The sequence below is a fragment of the Camponotus vicinus genome, unplaced genomic scaffold (assembly GCF_025532165.1).
Source record: "Camponotus vicinus isolate PSW18456_S1 unplaced genomic scaffold, iyCamVici1.0 SCAF_8, whole genome shotgun sequence".
Taxonomy (NCBI): Eukaryota; Metazoa; Arthropoda; class Insecta; order Hymenoptera; family Formicidae; genus Camponotus; species Camponotus vicinus.
The window spans coordinates 17,917,456-17,941,110 of NW_028141980.1; the positions used below are offsets into that span (position 1 = coordinate 17,917,456).

The window sequence follows — 23,655 nt, forward strand, 5'->3', positions numbered from 1 at the left end:
TTTACAAACCGCTATCATCTTTATCTTTAATATATTTTTATTTTCTAATTTACTTTTCTCTTTCCCTCCCCCTCCTCTCTTCCTCTCTAATAAATACTTAATCTGTTTAATTAATTTTAGAAATCGTAATGACAAGAACTTGATGTGAAATTACTAGATATATGTTTCTTTTTAATTGCATCTTGGAAAACTTTCTCGTATGTAATAACGCACATCACACATATACATACATTCATATATATATATATATATATATATATGTGTGTGTGTGTGTGTGTGTGTGTGTGTGTGTGTGTGTGTGTGTGTGTGTGTGTGTGTGTGTGTGTGTGTGTGTGTGTGTGTGTAAAATTACTCATCATAGCTTTGGATACCTAGCTAACAATTTATATGCGATTTCGTATTATTCAAAAGATATTATCATTGAAAAGCACATGATACGAAAATAGTGTTTAAGAATTTATCTAAGATGAATTTATCTAAAAATTTCCAGCGAAGGAAACATTTACGAAACCGAATATTTGCATTTAATGTGCAATAATATGCTTAGGTTGTAAAAAATGTGTTTCTCTTGGCATTGTCAAAAATATCACGAGTTTCCTATTTTTTTTATAGTGAAATTATTATTTTTTTATAGTAAAACAATGTTAAATTACGTAATTTGTTGTGAAGGTTTATTTATATAGCATGCATTGTGACAATAATACATGGGAAGCTTGTAAATTTTCTTTTGCCTTTTCATTAAAAGACGTGGTTTTCATTACAATTCCTCACTTAATTACACGCAGCGTCCGTTGTCGTTGCGAAAAGATCATTCTTATCCTAACGTATATCTACGTGGGAAATTCTGTGAAAAGAACGAAGCTGGTATACCTAGGTAGCTTTGAGATAATATATCTTTATGTGATTATTTCATAATTAACGGTAAATCACAATTATCTCGAATAAGCGAAGATAATAATATATTTTACATATATATATTTTACATTTATATTTTACATATTATTAATATATTAATATATTTTAGATTATGATGTATCATTATTTTTGCGAACATTTACTGATTAAAAATTAACATTGCTTTTAATGCGCTCGATTTTAATTGTGAAAAGTAATGTATACTTGTGCCGAAGCAACAAAGGAAAAAGATATAAAACAAAATTCTGGCAAGCTTACAAATAACATGTAAGATTCTCTCTTTTTTTCCGAGAAATATTCAAAATACTCTTATTTTTTCTTTGTACAGGCAATGAGAAGAAAGAGGGGTAAGAAATGATACGGTAGTCTAGATTAAAAATCTTGTTAAAACACTCATTCTTCTCTCGTACAATTCAAGCAAGAAAATTCTTAAGTATATAGTATTGTTTCTTTTTACAAATTTTATTGTGTTTATTTCAATGCAATTTGTGAAATTTTGTATCTTCAACAGAGTCTACAACTTTATTACATTAATGAGGTTTCGTGTGGCATTTTTATTGTGTTATTTTAATAACAAGCAAAAAAGAGAAATGGGTAGGCAGAGAGAGAAAGTGTAACAGAGTAAGAAGAGACAGAGTGCATGGAGAAAAAGAGAAAGAGAGAGAGAGGGAGGGAGGAGGGAGAGAGAAGACGATGTAATTCGCATGAAGAGTAAAGACAGACGAAGAGGGAGAGGAAGCGGGCCATTGCGCCATCAGGAAGTGGCTCACCACTTACACACACATACAGTTAACCAACCGACCTGCGCGCGCCTACACTCTGTCATCGTATCGTTCGTATATATACAGCAGCCGTAGTATACAGACTTGACACTAAAGACAAGGAAAAAAATATAATGAGCACTGATCACGAAAGAGAGAGAAATAGAACGGGAATAACGCGAGCGGTGGTGATTTAACTCTGTGATTATATATGTGTGTGCATGCATATCGTGAGCAAAAGAATAGAAAGAGAGAGAGAGAGAATGTTACGCGCGTCCCTTTAGACACCCGATATATGTCAACCCCGTAGCGACCGATTGTCATACCACAGATACATAAATGTTACCAATGATGAATGAATCATCGCACGAGGAAACAAATGGACGCGTTAGATTGTCTGGAAAATCCATATTCCTCGATCATATATGTACATATATTGAAGACGCAATATGGAAAAATAAGGAATTAAGAATATAATAGTCTATTTATCAATTATTTTTGCTATACGTAGAATAGCGAGTAGCTATATATTGAATAGCGAGTACTATTGTCAATTTATTAAAAAAATTTGAATAGTTTTAAAATTTGAATTCTCTTAATAGTTTTAATTCATACATATAAATCCGTTGTAATTTAAGTGAAGCAAAAGTTACGCAATTTTAATCTTACATATAAAAAATAATATTCGGAGGAGAAAAGAAAAACCTATTGTTTATTCATTTAAAATGATTAGCTTAAAAAATTATTAATATTTAATCATACAAAAATACAATTTGCATGATTTTGTATAGAAAGATTAATAAAAATAATAAAAATAATAAACTTAATATTTTGGATCAAAAGAATATAACAGCTTTTTTATAGTCCTATCTTACTTTTATTTTATTAATTAAGATTAGCGATATTATCAAAACTTAATGTTAATTGCCTTTATTATCTACACTCATTATGCAACATGTAATATAATCATTTCACATCAGGTTATAGAATTAAAAACCACAATATCTGTCGTTTAATTAATTAAATTAAATTGTAGCAAAACATGTATTAGATATGTTTAGAAAATGTTTCACCCTCCTCCTCCCAACATATTCTACGTAGGATATGTATGTATATAATTTAATCAAAGTATTGCTCATGCTCTTATCGAGACATAAATGATTGATAAACAAATTCATTGATTAATTCTTCGACGTCAACATGAATAAAGATAATCTATCATTATAATACTATTATCAACATCACTTAATAAAGGAAAGAAACGGCCTTTTATTCTAACAATTCTCACACATGTGCGTCATACTTGCATTTATATAATTGTAAAGATTATCGATTTTCGACAAAAAATATATATTTGTACAATATTTCCATGATTTTTATAAATACCGAAAAGTGAAATATTAATTCGTTGTGCTATTTTAGAGATTATAATAATTATAATAATATCCCAAGGAAAATACAAAGTAATGCCAATTTTACGTCATTGACCAAATTTATGTCATGTTTTAGTCAATTTAACATCAATATGATATGGGACGTCACTTAGATGAATTCTATTCCAATTAATTTTATAGTATTAATTACAAATATGCATACTATTGTAGTAATAAGACTGCCAACGTAATAATGAGTACAGAATTCGTTTTTGTTGTACATGTATGTAGAATCTTTATATATATAGGTGCATATGTATAAGTGTACATATATATATATATATATATATATATATATATATATATATATCTTTATATATGTATCTTTATATATATATATATATATATATATATATATATATATATATATATATATATATAAGACGCGTATACATGTGTACTTGGTGAAGCGGGCGGAAGTAATGGCATACATCGCGTGATAACGGGTGGGGATGCAAAGAGCGACGAAAAACGTGTGTAAGAGATCGCGGTATGAATGGGCACCGACACGTCACGTCACGGCCCTGCTTAGACCCATTCACAGAATGAACGAACCGTTTGCGTTCCGTTCGTGTAGGTAGTCACTCAGTAGTGTCATGGAGGTAACATGGCCGAGGAGACGCGCCTAGTTCGCGTTGAGGAGAGACTAAAGATCAAAATCGGTAGGAAGCGCGAACGCAATGTGGGACTCGCGGGTGCGATGCGTCCTCGCCGTCCGCGATGGGGGATCGATCGGGAATCTCAATTTCCGGGACGCCGCGAGACCGTTTGTTCGCTCGAGCTACGCTCAGGATGTCACCTAATTTGACTCCCACGATCATATTCGCCTTTTTTCTTTTTTTTTTTACTATGTTCTTCTCGAAACGCCACCGATAAACGGCGAGTCTTCGCGACCGATGTCTCGATAACGCGATGGGATTTTGCGCGGTCGACGAACGTGATCGACGACAACGTCCGATTTTCATGCGAAATTCGCTAGTGATTGACGCATACACTCTCAACTCCCACGCGTGCGTTGTCTCCTACACATGTGCATACACGTGCGTGTATATGTCGTGCGCCCGCGCACGGGTGTGCATGCGTGCTTGTGAAAATTTGTATTTGTGCGAGAATGTATATAATGAGAAAATCGCGATCACGTAATAATCGCGTATTGAACATTTTCAAAAATTTTGAGTTAATTGTATCTTACCTTAATTGGATCTCTCCTCGATTCCGTTTGTCACTGTTTGTCACTCGATGAATGAAATAGTGTAGTGTAATTTTCTCCAAGTTAATTTAATTTTCTCTAGTTTAGAAAATTCACAAGTTTCACAAGTTTAGAAAATGACGATTCTTCTGCAACAAATAATTTTCCTTTTGAGTGTGATGTAAAATTAAGCTCGTAAATAACGTTCAATGATAAAAAAATATATAAAAGTGTTAAAAGATTTAATCATATAATTTGACAATTTTAAGATAAAGAATTTGGATTTTATCTTGAAACAATTTATCGAGAAGCTTAATGATAAAATCGTGGATGAGCATTAGAATGGTAAATTAATAAAATGTACATAAATGAATTGAAGATGCATTGCCTTGTGTATGACAATAATATAATAACAAAATATTGGCTTTAAGTCAACGAAGAACAATACATACTAATTATTATCTATGAATTAATAAAGAGAATAATTCTCTCTGTTCATATACACACATTAAAAATAAATTGCAACAATTATTCTCAAATTATTCAAACAACTGTTTAAAATAATAACATGAATGCCTTACTTCTCAAGAAATATTCGTTAATTACATCATGTATTATTTTTTATACAGGAGAAGTAAAAAATCTTCAAAGTCGGAGCCATGGATCTCCAAGTACGAGGGACGTTTATTGCGTGCTGTCGCTGGATCAGGAGGAAATATTCAGGACGACAACTATGGAAAGAACACTCAAGTAAATATTGATTTTTTCTATTTTATCTTAGAGCATAATTAATTGATTTAAATTATTTACAAGTAATTATTTCATTTTTTATATAAACAGCCCATTTTTCGGAGAAGAATTTCAGTTTGAAGTGCCTAGAAAATTTCGTTATCTTGGCATTTATGTATATGATCGAGATAGACATTTAAAGCAAGATAAGATTTTAGGAAAGGTAGCAATAAAAAGAGAAGAATTAGCATCATATCATAATAAAGAGCATTGGTTTCCTTTGAAACCAGTCGATGCTGACTCTGAGGTCCAAGGCAAAGCTCATCTGGAACTTGCTTTGCAACCTCAGGTTGAACATGCTCAGCCTAAACTTACAGTAAGGTAAGAAAAGTGATAAATTATTGAGTGTGTTGACAATCTATATGTAATATATGAATATAAAACATGTTTGATAATATATTATACTTTATATATTACAGAGTAATAGAATGTAGTGAATTAACTATTAAAAATAGTAGCTGTGATCCCTTTGCAACTGTTACAGTCATCTATAGTAATGGTAAACAAATATCGAAACGCACAAAAGTTAGAAAAAAAACATCATCTCCATATTTTAATGAAACATTCATATTTGAGGTAAGAAAGTACATTACTCATTATTACTTTGAAAAAAAGAGAAAGAGAGAGAAAGACAACATGCACAAAATTGGCTTCTTTTTGTATTATAGCCAGAATTAACAGAGACCAAGGACAAAGATATTTCTCATTACTCTATGGAAGGAGCTGAAGTTGGAGAAGTAGTTGTTGGTTTGTGGCATGCATCTCCTGGTATGGGTGAACAACCGGTATTTCTCGGCGAAATTCGAGTCACACTAAAAGGATTACCAACTAGTACAACAACTGCGTGGTATAACAACTATTTTTTTCTTTTTATTAGAATTGTTATGGAACTTTTGACTGAATTATGTTATTTTATATTTATGCAGGTATTTTTTGCAACCAAGAGCAGCAAAACATCGTCCGTATAAAATTTCAAATAACTCAACATCACCTGGTACATTGCCAGGTTTGGGATCGTTACGTCTAAAAATTCATTATACAGCTGATCATGTATTTCCATCTGAAATGTATGATAGGCTTAGAAATTTATTATTGCAAAGCGTTAATGTTCAGCCGATAACGTCATCGGCTGTTTATATATTGGGTGAAATTGTAGCTAGTAAAATGGAAGCTGCACAACCATTAGTTAAAGTATTGGTGCATCATGGACAATTAGTGTCTGTAATGCGAGCACTTGCTAGTCATGAGATTTCTAAATTGACGTGAGTAGACTGTACTATTTTTAAATTAGATATTGTATCATCTATTATAGTCATATAAATAATGACTATAATAAATTAAATTTCTTTTCTTTTTTTTGGAGATTTTTTTCTTTCAATTTTTAAGTGATCCAACGACAATTTTTCGAGGTAATACATTAGTGAGCAAAATGATGGACGAAGGTATGAGATTAGCAGGTCTTCATTACTTGCACAGTACTCTTAGACCTGCAATGGAACAAGTCTTCCTTGAGAAAAAGCAATGTGAAATAGACCCAACTCGAGTAAAGGATAGCAATACTATACAAACTAATTTGACGAATTTGAAGGTATTACTAATCATAAATGTACATTTATTTCTTTCTTAAAATGATAAGAGATATAATAATAGCCTTCTTTTTTTAGGAATATGTTGAAAGAGTATTTATAGCTATAACAACATCAGGAGTAAGATGTCCACCTTTAATGTGTGAAATGTTCTGGTGTTTAAGAGAACTCGCTGCAACTCACTTTCCAAAAAATAAAGAAGTGAGATACTCAGTGATCAGTGGATTTATCTTTTTACGATTTTTTGCTCCTGCAATATTGGGTCCAAGATTATTTGATATTACTAGTGAACAAATTGTAAGTAATTAAGAAGATATATGTATGAATGTAGTACATTAATATAATTTTCATAGCAGTTTATTTTCTATTAAATTTATATATGTGATGTTATTACAGGATTCACAAACGAATAGGACATTAACATTAATATCTAAGACAATCCAAAGTTTAGGAAATCTGGTGTCTTGCAGAGGTGGCGCAGGCAGTGTTTGTAAAGAAGAATATATGGAATGTGTATATAGGTAAGATTTTATGTAAAGTATTTTTTTTTAAATTGTCAAAATCTTGCATATTTAAAGTAGTAAGTTTAAAAAAAAACAAATTATATTTTCTTATATTGCTACGTATATGTAATTTAATTTTGTAGAGAGTTTTATACAGATAGGCATATTCAAGCAGTCAAGCAATTTTTGGAGTTAATATCGACTAGTAGTAATACTAGTAGTTTTACAAAACAGCGTCCGACAATGTTGCAAGAACAACCAGTGGTGTTAAAAGAAGGGTATGTTTATTGATAGAGATACAATGTAATTCATTTCTTTTGTTTGTAGTATGAAGTTTAATATTATATATATATATAATATTAAAAAATATAATCACATTAAAATATCAGATTTTCTTTATTTAAAATTGTAATATACTGAAACTCTGCATAAGTTCTTTATAAACTATTAAATATTTTATATATACTTCTAATAGAGTATATTTTCTCGTTATGCATACTATTGATTGTGATAAGAGGTTGGTATTTTAAGATTAAATTTAAATTTATTGCCAATACACAACTCACATATATACGTAAGCAAAATGTCAACAGATTAGCAACAGATTCGATCAGGATCTCACATCAAAACCATAGCCATCTGCATTAAGCTTGTGTTCTGACGACAGAGTCTGTAAAATATAATCTGACCACAGATTGTGCTAACAGAATCTACTATCATAGATTGTGTGCGCAAATCCTGCTCGGTTTCTACCGGCAATCTAACATCAAAATTGCATCGCGCAGATCTTGCTCGATTTCTGTTATCAATATGCTGTGATAATTCTGTGCCAATTCTGCTCGGTTTTTGCTAGTGTCCTGCTATCAAATTATGTCAGCAGATTTTGTAACATTTCTGCTAACATTCTGTTATCATTATCTAATATAACAGGTTTTGCAATCTGCAGTCTTTCTGCTTACAATAACTTGTAGCAGGCACTTGGCAAAATCTGTTAGAATAGATTTGGCTGATTGGGTATATTTCTATGAGAGCTTTTGCAATTGCTTTTTATAGAATAATGATTAAACGGGCACAAGGTAGAAAACGATTTGGTCGTAAGAATTTTAAGCAGAGATATTTTAGACTTACTACACAAGATTTAACATATTCTAAAACAAAAGGTAAATGTTTTCTTATAAAGTGTATTTATTTCTGTTTCAAGAGACAAAATTAAAAAACTTTATGAAATAAATTTTTCACAGGTAAAGAACCTTTATGTAAGATACCATTAGAAGAAATTTTAGCAGTGGAGAGACTTCATGAAGACTCTTTCAAAATGAAAAACATGTTTCAAATTATTCAGCCACAGAGAGCATTGTACGTGCAAGCCGGTAATTGTGTTGAAGAAAAAGAATGGATTGATATTCTTACAAAAATATGTCAAACAAACAGCAACCGTTTAGAAAAGTATCATCCAAGTGCATACATTAATGGCCATTGGCTTTGGTATGTAATTTAAAAAAAAAACATTACATCATATATTAAAAGCATATATTAAAAAGAATATCTAAATAAAACTTGTATTAAAGCTCTAATTGTCTCTATGTTTTTACAATCTACAGTTGTCGGGCAGCTGTAGAAGTTGCACCAGGATGTAGTGAAGTATCACCAGGTATAGAAGCTGGACTACGAATGGTTTTAGATCCAGACCGCGATTTGCAAAGGATACATTCGTTAATTTTTACAAATATGTCACGCCTTGAGACATTAATGAATGCATGTGAATGCCAAGCAGTTTATGGTGCTAGTGATATATGTGTTATACCAGATGGAGGATCGCCTATAGAAGATGTACCTTCTTGTTTCAAGACTTTAAACGCCCTTAGAGAAGCTGCATATGCATTGCAGGGTGAACATAGAGCCTATTTTAGAAGACTGGCACGTGACACCAAATATGGCAGCAAGTATGTAGTACAGTTGATTACTTTAACACACACACATATATATATTCTCATAATATTTTTATTGAAACATTCACGAAAAGTAACGATTATAATATATTATATTTCTCTAGACAAGCTCCTATTGGTGATGACAACTACCTCCACTTAGCTAGTAGAGCAGGATTTGAAAATCAGTTAACGAAGCGGATGTACGAGTTGGATAGTGTAAACCAACGATGCATAGAAACAGAACATTATGACACGACATTCTCTAGGAAAATTGTCGAGAATCAAAGATACGATGATACTTTCAGAAAGTGTTTTGATTCTGGCTCTATTAATCGTAGGTATGAGAATGAAAGCAATTTATTGCGGAGATACGAAAATAGTAGCGATGCTATCAAAAGTATCCAAAATGATCTCAGAAAATTCGATCATAGTTTAAACAATTCATTAAGATCTGATAAATCGGAAAGAAATGGCAATGAAAATATAGAAAATCATAAAAGCACCAATCTATTAACGGCAGATAGTATTAATCTATCGGGTACGTTATCGCGGAGATTGGCTAATTATGACAACACTAGAATATTAGATGAATGTACATTGACGAGACGATTAAAACACGATGCCCCTGACATATCTTGCAACTCATTGAATGAGCGTGGCAATCATTAATAATTTATCTTTATGTACAAATGTAAAAGTTGCGCGTTAGTATAAATTAAAAAAAAATTAAACAATAAATAGGGGTGTATGTAATGGAGACTGGCATAAGCCCAGATACATTCGTAGCAATTATTCGTGACAGACACTGACGTATCTGTCTAGGGCATTTACACGGGTTTTTTTTCAGTCCAATAAATAATCGTTAAAAAAACGATATTTATGGGCTAAAAAAAGTGAGGTGCGAGTAGCTAAATTGAGAAACAAAGAGAGATTTACATTAGTCATTTCTTTAAAAATATACGCGCGCGTGCGCGCGCACACACACACACACACACACACACACACACACACACACACACACACACACACCTTGTACATACACAATACAGCTCTTGCCTTTTTGTAAGTATGGGGCTAATTTTTTTTTACCTCTACACACATTTCCATTGTATAAATTAATGATTTTGCTTGGAGGTCATTTTCTCTTCTTCTGCATATATCAGCTTTCTACTATAAATTGTTTCATTTCTCTTTTAACACTGCTTAAAAATAAGAAAGAGTTCAACAGAGTATAATTTTTAATGTGCCTTTTGGTTTGTTACCGTGTTATGCAAAACGTAACATTTTGTCATCACACATACACAGAAATCTCTATTATTTATTATTTATTTATTTTCTCACCTCATTTCAATATATTGAAAATGTGCATAAATATGATACTAACTGTGTTATTAATTGCACAATTTGTAATCTCATTGTTTAAAAGTCGAGTTCTCGTTGATAAACTCAATATTAGATTTATCTAATTTTATATATATATATATATATATATATATATATATATATATATATATATATATATATATATAATACATATATATATATATATATATATGTGTGTGTGTGTGTGTGTGTAATATAAAACGATTATATCTCATATATCATAAAAAATAGTATATTTTATAATAATTATCATTATTTTTTATTTATACATAATTTCATCAATTTTAGTATAACGTCTTGCATTAGTTATACAATTTTAATAGCATTAATTATAAAACTAGATATTTATATATATAACATATTAGATTTACATATATATATATATATATATATATATATATATATATATAAAACTATTTTATATTAAAAAAATGCAAAGAATAAAAATACAAAGATATCTATTAATATTGTGAATAGACTTGGTTACTTTACAAATTTTAGGAGAAAACTTGTGAAATCTTAAACCAATACTTTTTAGACTAGTACATCACATACAAATTCAATCATAGATAAAAAATATCTAAATAACGTATAATTACAAGCGTTGAATTTTATTCTTTACAGCTATAAACATACATGTATAAACTTTTTTACTGCATTTATATAATGTTATTTTTATTAAAATAATTTAAATTTTACATTTGTTCAAAAATATGTACTCCATTACTGATTCATAAAAAAATTATGTCCACCATATATACAGGGTGTTCCATTTAAGTTGATAATGCGAAATATCTCAAAAACGAAGCATTGAAGAAAGAAATGTTTTAAATAAAAGTTAATTGACTTTAAGGGGGACCATAAGATGGTGTCATTGGTTTGACCTTGAAAAGTCATTTGAAGGTCACGTGAAGGTTAGCTTCAATTTTTTAAATGGAACTCCCTATTTTTTATTACTTATTCTTGTAGCTTACCTCGAGAGCTTTCCAAAACACTATATCAAAGTATTTCTTCATTGAGTACTTTTCGAGTTACGAGGCTTGAAATAATTTATTAATTTTACATAAACCATAAAATATCTTGTAAAATATTCATTTTTCGATTATCTTACCTTAATACTTTTATGTACAAAATAATGAGAGTAATCAATTGGTGTAAAGAAAACATACAATTGTTTTTAAGAAAAAATATGTAATTGTTAATTGCAAATTACATATTTTTTCTTAAAAACAACTATGCTTTTTCTTTGCACCAATTGATTCCTCTCATTATTTTGTACATAAAAGTATCAAGGTAAGATAATCGAACAATGAATATTTTACTAAATATTTTATGGTTTATGTAAAATTAAGAAATTATTTCAAGCCTCATAACTCGAAAAGTACTCAATGAAGAAATACTTTATTATAGTTTTGGAAAGCTCTCGAGGCAAGCTACAAGAATATGTAAAAGTATATGGGGTGTCCTATTTAAAAAGTTGGAGGTGTCCTTCACGTGACCTTCAAATGACTTTTCAAGGTCAAACCAATGACACCATCTTATGGCCCCCTTAAAGTCAATTAACTTTTATTTAAAACATTTCTTTCTTCAACGCTTCGTTTTTAAGATATTTCGCATTATCAACTTAAATGGGACACCCTGTGTGTGTGTGTGTGTGTGTGTGTGTGTGTGTGTGTGTGTGTGTGTGTGTGTGTGTGTGTGTGTGTGTGTGTGTGTGTATTCTCAAAAATCGTAGAGATATTAAATATTTAAAAATATTAAATCTGTTAAATTATTTAATAGAAAAAAATATCATGAAAAAAGATATTATAATTTTATAGTGTTGTTCAAATTTACTTTAATAACATTTTGCTTTCACATAGTTTATGCATTCTATGATGCTATTACAATTGATTATATGTTAAATAAATATTTTATCGATTTCCTGTGATAGTATATAATCAGTTTTCATAATTTATATAATCCTTCCTCCAAATTACAAATTTTCTACAAAATGTAATTTTCATTATTAATTTGTTATTTTTAAACGCGTTAAAATATTCGGAATTTATTAAAGGATTATAAATATACACTTATAGATTGCTATCATTAGTAATTACTGCTTCACATTTGTTTTTGAAAAAGATTTATATGCAATGCACATGACAATATAATACTTCCAGAGATGATTTGATAGAGAGAGAGAGAGAGAGAGAGAGAGAGAGAGAGAGAGAGAGAGACAGAATCAAGGTACACTAATACAATAAATACAATAAACTAATATATTTTTTTCGAAAAAACCTAAAAAAAGTGATAATACCTTCTATTTCTGTTACAATAATTTGTAATTATTTGAACAAAATTCGGAAGGAAGAGAGAGAAAATAAACGAGTGAATCTAAAAATGTTTTTTCTGATGAAGAATATGATTAAAATTAAGAGTAAGAAAATTTCAATGGAAGCTTCTTTCTTTAGTTATAAATGAAAATGCGCATAAAAGGCACCTGAAGCATGGCAATCCGCCGATCTCTGGTGTGCATAGGTTACGTACAGAATCATTAACTTATACAATGTGTGTAGAGATAAAAAAATTAATATCTACAAAAAGGCAAGAGCTATATATATATATATATATATATATATATATATATATATATATGTATATATATATTTAATACTTTATAATGTATATATATATATATATATTTAATATATATATTTAACTTTATGTGTGTATATATATATATATATATATATATATATATATATCCTTTGTCTATTTTAATATTGTACATATGTTTTCTGCGCAATAAACATGGAACAATGTATCCTCTAATGTAATTAATGCTCGTTTATTTCAATGTTCGTTTATACACATTTATTTTTCACATATTAAAAAACCGATTAGAGATTCGTCGTATACTGTTGAATGATATATTACGACAGATATATACATGCATTTAATAAGATGCTTTTCACTTTGATCTTTATATGAAAAACTCAATATTTATATTTATATAAAATTTATATTTATGAAACCAGAAAAACATGTTAACACAATATTATATATATATATATATTGCGACGTTTCTCACAAAGTGATAATTTTATATACAATTCCTCCTCGAGGTGTTAGAGAGGAGGATGACAAAGGGGGAGCGAAAACGTCGTCAAAAACACAAGGATAGAGATACTCACGCTTGGAGGAACTAAGATGGAGGGTGTTCTCGCGCGAGCCGCGGCGAAGCGAAAGCCGTCTCGAGATCTCGAAGTTGGGTGTCAGATATGGTCTTTCACGTATCAGTTTCGCTAAATGCCAGAGTAACGCGAAAAACACTAGCCTGTTTCGCCACGGGCCGACTAGCTCACCTAACGGTAGAGGGGCAGAGTCTGTTGAAAAGAATATTAAATTATTTTATGCGAGGCTTTCGGGAATTACGAAAAATCGACAGGCACAACGGACTTTAACAATCATGAAACGCGAACACTCAAATAAATTACGCGAGCTTAATAAAAGAAAATATAAAAGAAAATATAACAAATTTATTCAAGAAAAGAAATATATAAAAAAAAATATAAAGTAAAAGAGATAACGAATTCAAGAAAGAAATAATAATAGTATAAATTAGCACATTTGAAATAACGAAATGTACTACCGATGATTCTTCGATAGCGGTGATAATAATAACGGTACGAAATCGAGACTATAAGAAAGCTCTGATATTTGTAGTTTTTCCGGCCCGTTTTTATGACTTTGCGAGGCCGAACGGTGTTTCGAAAACGTAACGGAAATTTCGACAATCTCATCGACGACTCATTTTACAGATCTTTTCCCTTTATTCTTTTACTCGCTCTTTTAATCGACAGCAATATGTTCGAAAAGAGGCTTAATAATTGAGCGAGAGTAATTAAGCAAATTTTGCGAAGACGGAAAATCTCGCTTGCGACGAGCGCGTTCGGTACGATCGATAATCGATAGCCGTCGAATGCCGCTTACGTTCTTTTCGGCGTAACGCTTTTTACTTACGCGAAGCCCTCGAATTTCGGCAATTTCTTAATTCGTTATAATCTATTATGCACCGCGACACACTCACGCGCACGACAAATATCTCGCAATAAGCGCAAATCATACATGTAACGAGCGCGACAAAGACAGCGCATTTGCAACGTCACGAGACGCAACGATCATACACTCACATACACGCTAATTAATACACGAAAGTCGCACGAAAATCGATTGCGGGGATGTCTTACGCGGCTTCGACAACTCTTTTCGACAGCACGTATAGCGAATGCATTCCCCGCGATTTACCGCGCACGTGGTCGATATACGAGAGCCGGTCGCTACGCGTTTCGCGACACCCCGAATCCCGGAGAGAGACGAACGGTTCCTTATCAATCAAGGCCGACGTTACGATCGTCCTCGACGCCTCGGTCGCTTGTCTTCAATCGCCCGAAATACACGAAAATCGAAAGCTCAGGGCAAAGCCCGAGCGACAATGAAACACGAAAATGGCGACGGCGACAGAACGGCCGGGTAGCGGACGGGATCGCGTACGTGGCTCACAATTTAGAAATGGGCAACCTCACCAATATTCGCTCCTGTAGCCAGGGGATGATCCTCGGCTCCGTTCTCCCTACGTCAGTCTTCGGCAACAGACACTATCACACGCGACAACAACGATCAAAACGACTGGTTAAGACGAGCGCCCGCGCCAGTGTCTGCCTGGATCTCGTGATCCAGGGTCGATAGCGGCGTCAATCCTGCGTGCAGGGGTGCGCGGATTCGCGGCCAATAACGCCGCGATACGCGAGGTATTAATGCGCCCCGCGGCAACGCCGTATCGGGGGCCGTAATGGCCCCGATAATTCGAAAATCTTCATGTCGGCGACCCTGTTACGGGTGGTCTTCTTGAGGCCGATCTTTCATCCTCCGTCCTCGGAGGGTAGCGCCGACCGGGCCCTGTGATTCCGGTCCGAGACAGCTGTTTCGTTGAGGCTTTTCCTCCTTTAATTGCAGGGAGCGAATTCCACCCATGACTCTGCGCTGTCCTGATCCTCGGGCGCTATCTCCGCTTTCGACTCGAAGACTGTAAGCGCCGTGCCGGTGGTCGCAAAAGGATTCCTCTTCTTTTTCTACCGGTTGTTTTCCGGCGGGTTGCCCGACGTACAAAATAATAAAAAAAAATTACAATTAGAAAAATGCGAAATCACAATAATAGCTCGTCTCTCCGGAGATAGCGAGAGCCGTATCGAAATCTCCGGAGAGACGAGCTATTATTGTGATTTCGCATTTTTCTAATTGTAATTTTTTTTTATTATTTTGTACGTCGGGCAACCCGCCGGAAAACAACCGGAAGAAAAAGAAGAGGAATCTTTTTGCGACCACCGGCACGGCGTTTACAATCTTCGAGTCGAGAGCGGAGATAGCGCCCGAGGATCAGGACAGCGCAGAGTCATGGGTGGAATTCGCCCCCTGCAATTAAAGGAGGAAAAGCCTCAACGAAACAGCTGTCTCGGAAATAAATAAATAAATAAATAAATATATATATATATATATATATATATATATTTATTTATTTATTAAAAATGTAATAAAGCTTTTCTTTGATGTTATATCCTTACAATTAGTCAAAATGATGATGCAGTTGTAATAATTTGCATCAAAATATCCTTTCTCAATTATGGAAAAAGCAATATTTTATAAGAATATAATTAATGCACGATATATAGGTTTAAGAAAAAGAAATGTATAATTATTATCTTTTCGATTGAGATATGAGAAAGATATATGTATACTGTAGTTCGTGGAATGATTTAGCAATCATTTAGCCTAAACAGAAAATCACTATAATACCAGATATGAGTCATGCAAGAGAAGGGAAGAAAAGGATATCGAGAGATTGCAGAATACAGGTAATACAGATATTACTGTATTTTTTTGCGGTAATTGAGAATAAGTTATTTGTTATTCTGCAACTTATAATTAATAATACTTTTATATAATTATAATTAATAATATAATTGCACTATACACTTATAATTAATGTATATTGCACTATATATTTATAATTAATAGTATTATGCTAATATCAAGAATATACACAATATTTATTTCTTTTTATTCACTAAATAATGACGTTACTAATCTGACTATAAAATACATAACTGAGTGACTCAATATCACTTGAGTGTAAATGAAAAGCTTTCGACGACCACTCGGCGGTATTAATTTGAGAAGTGCAAGCAGTTGATAAAGCTCGATATATTGATATATGTATATATTCAATCACTATTGAGTATCGATAATTCATAAGATAATGAAGAATAATCCCAATAGATGGCACGCGAAACATGCCCGTGACGTCGATAAATTCGCATAAGGTTTTTCTCGCGCTCAGAAGCGCCGATCTAGCATCTTCGAATGAAATTTTGTATGTACAGAGTATAGTGATCTCCAACGTAGAGATCTTTGGCACATATTTAAAAATTCAAATTTTTTAAAGTGATCACAAAGCAGCACTCGATTTAGTGTACGCTTGTTAAAGAATGTCTGGTGATGTGCAACCAAGAAAACGGAAGGAAAAACGACGCAAAAAAGGTAAAGAACTGCAGGCTTATAAAAGGTATACTAGCGCGCGCACGATTCACATATCGCACTTTCATAACACAAATTCCCATGGCTGTACGATAATTTTAGCAACGTTTTTTTTCCTTTATATTTTATAAAATACAATCAATACCTGCAGAAAATATACCCGCGTTATTATTAACTTGATCGTCTTGCTTGTTTTGAAGGATTTGCGCATTTATGCTCTGCTTTTTTACTGCGTTTTCGAGCGTTTTTAGTTTTTATATTCGCAAATCATACTAATTATTACAATAATGTATTGAAGTTAAAACAGGATGCGCCAAAAATTGTGACGAAACGATAATATTACAAGCACGTATAATAGAGCGGAGTTTTATTCTTACGATCCTCCGTTAGCTTCCAAAAATATCCACATACTGTAGCTTGTTATTTATTGGCAGACGCATGACATATTTTTATTTCAATTTTATTTAATTTATAAATTTCTTGCATCTAATAATGCTCGATTTATTTATATGAACAGTTTGTATGTTGCACTTAAATTGCCGTTAGTAAAATAATGCAAATAATCATCGTTTGCTGACATTTCTAAAAGGAAGTTTTATCACCTCATAAAATTTATTTCTATAAAAAATTGTATTTTTAATAATGATAAATATAGAAATATTTTCCATTTTCCCTAATAATAACTCAATTCATGCTCTTTTTCTTTTTCTCTTCCTTTCTCCCCCTCCCCCCCTCTCTCTCTCTTCTTCTATCAGACGATATTTAACAAACACTGATACGAGAAATAAATTAATACGAGAAATTAAATATTGTATTTTTAGAATTTTTAAATCTATATGTAATATTTTTTGAATACATTGAAAGAATTATATTTCATGGTTTTGTATATTTAAATTTCCACAAACTTTATATATATATATATATATATATATATATATATATATATATAAATTTGTATATATTATATACGATATAGGCCCTTATTTTTTCTAACAATGTTATGTATCACTGCACAGGATTTTTATATCGTACAATAACTGTGCAGTATAATGACATCGTTAGAAGATACACATAAAATTCGTACAAAAACTGCAAACTTATTTGAAGATGTTTAATACTTCTCCAACGTATGAATCGCATAAATGTATTCTAATGTAATTATTGTTTAATATACCACGCGACTAATGGCTGCTAAACTCAACACTGCATATTTGAGATCTATAACAATATAATATATAATATTATTATAAATTTGTATATATGAATAATAAAATTTTATTAATCAGTTTATGAATAAAGTAAATATCATAAGGTTTAAGCAACAATGAATATAGAAAATTATGTAGAATTCAAACACAAATGCTTTTAGATTGGATAATACATGTTAATCTATTTTTGTATGCTAAAAGATAGGTCGAGCTTCTAAAACCCACATTTTCTGACTCTGAGTAGCTTTGCCAAATTTCTTAGACGGATTAAAATTTTATATATATCTAATGAGGGCTATCCGATAAAATCCAATAAATCCGATAAAAAATTTAATTTCTCGTATTAATTTATTTCTCGTCTTATTTCGCATATTATTTTATATATAACATATACATACATACAAACATACATACATACATACGTACATATATAATATATATTAAAATTGACTAATACATTAATAATATACATATAAATAAAAAGGTGATTCCAAAGACCCAAGAAACAACATGTACATTTGTAAAATATACTCTTGTCATATTCTCACCCTTAAGATTTTTCAATGCACGTTTTCTATCCTTACGACTTATAAACGCGACAATACCACAGTTCCTTTGTCTGGCTTTCTCTTCGTCATTGCGTAGAAAACACATAATTGTTTCGAACAAAAAATGTAATTTGTAATTAACAATTACATTTTTTTTCTTAAAAATAACTATGTGTTTTCTTTATACCAATTGATTCCTCTCATTATTTTGTACATAAAAGTATTAAGGTAAGATAATCGAAAATGAATATTTTACAAGATATTTTACAGTTTATGTAAAATTAAGAAATTATTTCAAGCCTCATAACTCGGAAAGTACTTAATGAAAACTAACTTAATTATAGTGTTTTGGAAAGCTCTCGAGATGAGCTACAAGAATATGCAAAAGCATATAGGGTGTCCCATTTAAAAAGTTGGGGGTGATCTTCCCGTGACTTTCAGCTGACTCTTCAAGGTCAAACTAATGGCACCGTCTCATGTCCCCCTTGAAACCATATAACTTTTGTCTGAAACGTTTTTTTTCTACAATCAAAATTAAAAAAGTTATTCGGAGTGATCGATTAAAATGAGACACCCTGTGTGTATATATATATATATATATATATATATATATAATTGTTAAAATATTAAAACATTTTTTAATTTATTATTTATTATATTTAGATGATGAAGATACTGGTACTCCACCGCCTACTTTGATCAGTCCGACTGACACTTCTGTCGAAAATATCTCTATTCACATTTATAAAGAAAGTAGTACAGGCGGGCATTGGTGTGCACGAATCATATTTTTTACTTTACTGGCTGTTCTTGTTGGATTAATTGGTATAATAATCTTCGAACATAGAGGGACTACAGATGGTAAATAGAAAAATAAATTTTTTTCGTTTATATTAAAGAATTTTTTTCATTTGTAACAAAAAATTACGCTGACACAAATTAAAGTCTGTTTTAATTCTCTTTTTCTATGATTTATTTTTTTGTCATTTTTTATTTTCATCAGTAAAACATTATAAACAAAATATCCTTAATCCGTACATACTATTCAATCATTCACTCGCTTGCTATATCTATGATTCCAATTAAAACGTAAGAAGGTATTTATATTTGATATATATTTTAACATTTTGTATTTTAAGTCGATACACCAATTACATCATCACGGTGGGCAAGTATATTTGAAGGCTGGGTAGATGATTTGCCGTCCAATCATGATGTATCGCACGAAGAAATAGAAGAAAGTAAAGAAGTGTTAGAAGAAGAGGAAGAAAAGGAAGACCATGACGAAGAAGAATCGACAGAAATCGAAGAGCAAGAAGATACAGAAGAAGAAAAAAAAGAACAAGAAGAGGACGAAGGGATTGGCGAAGAAGTAGAAGAGAAAGAGGAAGAGGAGGAAAAGGAAGAAGAATTAGAAGAAGAAGAAGAGGGAGAAGAAGAAGAAGAAGAAGAAGAAGAAGAAGAAGAAAGTCAAGAAGGGGAAATAGAGGAAGAAGAAGAAGAAACAAATGGTATACGCAAAAAATGTTACAAAAATATTAAAAATAATTATTTTCATTAAAATTTTCTTTGTAGAGGATGAAAATGAAGACGAAGGTATTGATGAAGACAATGAAGAAGAAGAAGAAGAAGAAAATAAAGCACAAGAAGAATATGATGATACTGGTACATTGGAAGAAACTGATGAGACGAATGAATATGAAGATGAAATAAACGAAATAAATAATAACTTTGATGTGGAGCTTGAAGCTAGTATGGAGATTGATAATTCTGCAGAAGAGAAGGATAATGATATATCTGAGGAATTCGCAGATATACCTGGCATTCATGAAATTGATGATAATAGTGCTGAACCCTTAGAAGAGGTATGTACGTTTCATTTTACATTCCTTTTTATTATTTTTGTATATTATCATTTATATATTTGATTATCTTTTGATGTTAATTATTTTATCTTAATTTTATCTTTTTGCTATTAAAAATGAATGCCTTTTTATCAGATAGAAAGTGAAGAACGTGAAGAAGATGTAGATGATGTAGATAGTGAACATGAAGAAGGAGAAGAAGAAGAAGAAATTGAAGAAGAATCTACTAGTGGTGAGTTTACGAGAAAGTATATATTAAAAATGCTTTTGCTAAAGCCTTTAGATAATTACGAATCTCAACTATAGTTGTAAAATGATCCTCCATGCTCTTTTACTTGATTTTAATGTGAATATAACATGAAAATATATAATATAAACAACAGCACACCCCGCTCTCCCCTTTTCATAATATAAAAATAAAAGATAAAAATATCTTGCTGCTTTATATTGATTATATGGTACTTTCCTGTAAAAAAACAAAGATAGTAATTAGAAATAAAACATATGGTGCTTGCAGTGGCTGTGAAGTTTGGAGTCGGTGTTGCACTTGTTGTTGCTGCGCATTTTGTTCTCGTTAGACGATGGAACAATGGTAAATTTTTTATTATGCATTATCTTATAGCAGCATATTTTTTATATATAACAGGCTGCAATATATAACATATATAAAAAAACAATCGTTTAGATTTATTAAATGTGCAGTAAGAGTTTAATTTTAATATTATTGTAATCGTTGTAAGATCAAAAAGATTAAAATTGAAATTTTTTACAGGTAAGTAAAAAACTTTGACGTAGATAAATTTATTATAATTAAATCAATCTTTTATATATTTAGTATATACGTTCATAGAATGAATCTGTATCCTTCTTGCATGCATCAACATAAAATACTGAATAACTCAATTTTTCAGTTAATACTTCCCGTTCTTCGCATGATATAATTGACATGCCTGATTTATCAAGACGCAATACAATAGTTCCACCGCCTCATATTAAACAAGTAATTAAATCAGTTGAAAATATCGACAATAAAAAATCTGTAGAAGCACAAGTGAAAAATTATGAAGATTTGAGATTTAAATATATGGATCTGCAAGAAGAAAATATTTCTCTAATCGATGTAAACAATTTAACTCCAAAAGATAAAGCACCACAAGTAAACGAAAAATGGTCAACTCAAAGTACAGCTAAAGCAGGTGTGGTGAATAATGTTTTATTATTTTTTTCTTGTATTATATTGAGATAAACTGTATGTATGCCTCACATATTTGCTTATATTTTTCGACTATAGAAATCGATACTAATCAGGACCAATTTAAAATAATATCATCTGAAGAAGAAGAAAATTATGAATTAGAAACATCTGAAAGCGAACATGTTTTGGGAATGGTAGAGTATGATGAAGAGCAAATGGAAGGAAATAATGATGATGAAGAAGAAGGAGAAGGAGAAGAGGAAGAGGAAGAGGAAGAAGATGAGGAAATCGAAAATGTTGATGATTCAGAATTAATAGCTAAACTTGAAGCAAAATATGGAAAATTACCCACTGTACAGGACAGTGAAGCTGAAGAAGAAGATGAAGAGCAGGAGGAAGAGGAAGAAGTAGAGGAAGAGGAAGAGGAAGAGGAAGAGGAGGAGGAGGAGGAGGAGGAGGAGGAGGAAGAGGAGAAAGAAAAGAAAAAAAAGGTAGAAAAGGAAAAAAAGACAACAAAATACTAAAACAGAAACGTAAATAACAAATTATTAAATATAAATTATAATATATTTTTTGAATGCGTACACACACGCACATACTATGCATGCAGAAACAGAACTTTTATAGCTCCCTTTATTCTAACGAATAATAATATAACTTTATCTATATTTATTCTTATAGAAATTTATATGTATTATGGTTTTATAAAACATTTTATTGTTTCAATTAGATTAAGCAATGTCACTATTTTTCCCAATACTTATCAGTTATAAATAAATTAAAATTTGGTAGATGTAAAACAGATAGTTAAAATGAGCATGGAGGATCTTCATTGTAATTAGAAAATAATTCTTTTTCATTTAATCCATTTATCAAATAAGTGAAACCATATAAGAAATTAAAACTCTTTATAAACTATATATATAGTTTATAAAGAGTTTTAATTTCTTATATGGTTTAACTTTTCAGTGAAAAATGATAGATCGAAAAGACTATAGACACCTAATAGATATTTAATAGACGTTTTTTCGATCTATATTTTTCAGTGGGATATATATATATATATATATATATATATATATATATATATAAATTTAATTTAAAAAACTGCAATATACTATATTTTTTTAAACCTATTATTATATATTTGACAAAAATTTAAAAATTTTTGTCAAATATATAATAATAGGTTTAAAAAAATATAGTATATTGCAGTTTCCACGAAAATATATTGCTTTGCAAACAGGTGTTAAAGCACTAAAGGACTCACATGTGGAATCTAAAGCAAAAGCATCAATTCAACAAATAAGAATGAAAATTAATCAAGCGAATAGTGATCAACTTGAGAATGAAGAAAAAGCTCATGACTTTAATATATGAAATATGGATAATAAGTGTTGCCTATGAAGAAAATAATTCCACAGAATCCCAGAGTGACAGTAAGCTTCATAATTAAAATAATGTTTATCTTGTAAGATAATTTGGTAATATATTTATTTTTTTCGAGTTGTGAAATTATTATCTTTTCGGCAAATAATTTATGTCGAAAACATGATATAATTCGTAGTTTTAAAAAATATCAAGATATAAAATTAGTAATATATATATGTAAATAAAAAAATGATATTCTTTAATTTTTTTCTTGCTCTTTAATATAACTAGCTGTTTTTATTTTTGTTTGAGAAATATGTTATGATTTGAAATGCAACAACTTTGTTAAAGCTTAAAATTATATATATTGTATGATTTCTCAAAGATAAGATATTTACAAAA

General features: G+C 30.9%; 2 protein-coding genes across 6 annotated transcripts; both read left to right on the forward strand.

Annotated features, from left to right (window-relative positions):
- Positions 1–3,604: 3,604 nt before the first annotated feature.
- Rasgap1 (Ras GTPase activating protein 1) lies at positions 3,605–10,577 on the forward strand. 4 transcript variants are annotated; one of them, XM_083107220.1, is made up of 16 exons: positions 3,729–3,771; positions 4,402–4,643; positions 4,928–5,048; positions 5,139–5,408; positions 5,507–5,663; positions 5,756–5,934; positions 6,014–6,349; positions 6,474–6,675; positions 6,752–6,970; positions 7,070–7,194; positions 7,320–7,454; positions 7,652–7,693; positions 8,230–8,336; positions 8,418–8,661; positions 8,778–9,119; positions 9,230–10,577. In XM_083107220.1, exons 3-16 carry the CDS (start codon positions 5,032–5,034, stop codon positions 9,774–9,776), a joined length of 2,922 nt encoding a protein of 973 aa, XP_082963346.1. In that variant the 5' UTR covers positions 3,729–3,771; positions 4,402–4,643; positions 4,928–5,031; the 3' UTR covers positions 9,777–10,577. The 4 variants fall into 4 exon arrangements, with proteins under 4 accessions (XP_082963347.1, XP_082963344.1, XP_082963345.1 ...); XM_083107221.1 differs by lacking the exons at positions 3,729–3,771; positions 4,402–4,643 and adding an exon at positions 3,605–3,682; XM_083107218.1 differs by lacking the exon at positions 4,402–4,643 and having other exon boundaries at positions 3,641–3,771.
- Positions 10,578–16,850: 6,273 nt separating this feature from the next.
- Positions 16,851–23,388, forward strand: LOC145976195 (uncharacterized). Of its 2 annotated transcripts, XM_083107225.1 has the most exons (9): positions 16,851–17,069; positions 19,486–19,683; positions 19,962–20,333; positions 20,398–20,687; positions 20,823–20,919; positions 21,205–21,279; positions 21,599–21,883; positions 21,979–22,373; positions 23,129–23,388. In XM_083107225.1, exons 1-9 carry the CDS (start codon positions 17,018–17,020, stop codon positions 23,141–23,143), a joined length of 1,779 nt encoding a protein of 592 aa, XP_082963351.1. In that variant the 5' UTR covers positions 16,851–17,017; the 3' UTR covers positions 23,144–23,388. The 2 variants fall into 2 exon arrangements, with proteins under 2 accessions (XP_082963351.1, XP_082963352.1); XM_083107226.1 differs by lacking the exon at positions 21,205–21,279.
- Positions 23,389–23,655: the final 267 nt, after the last annotated feature.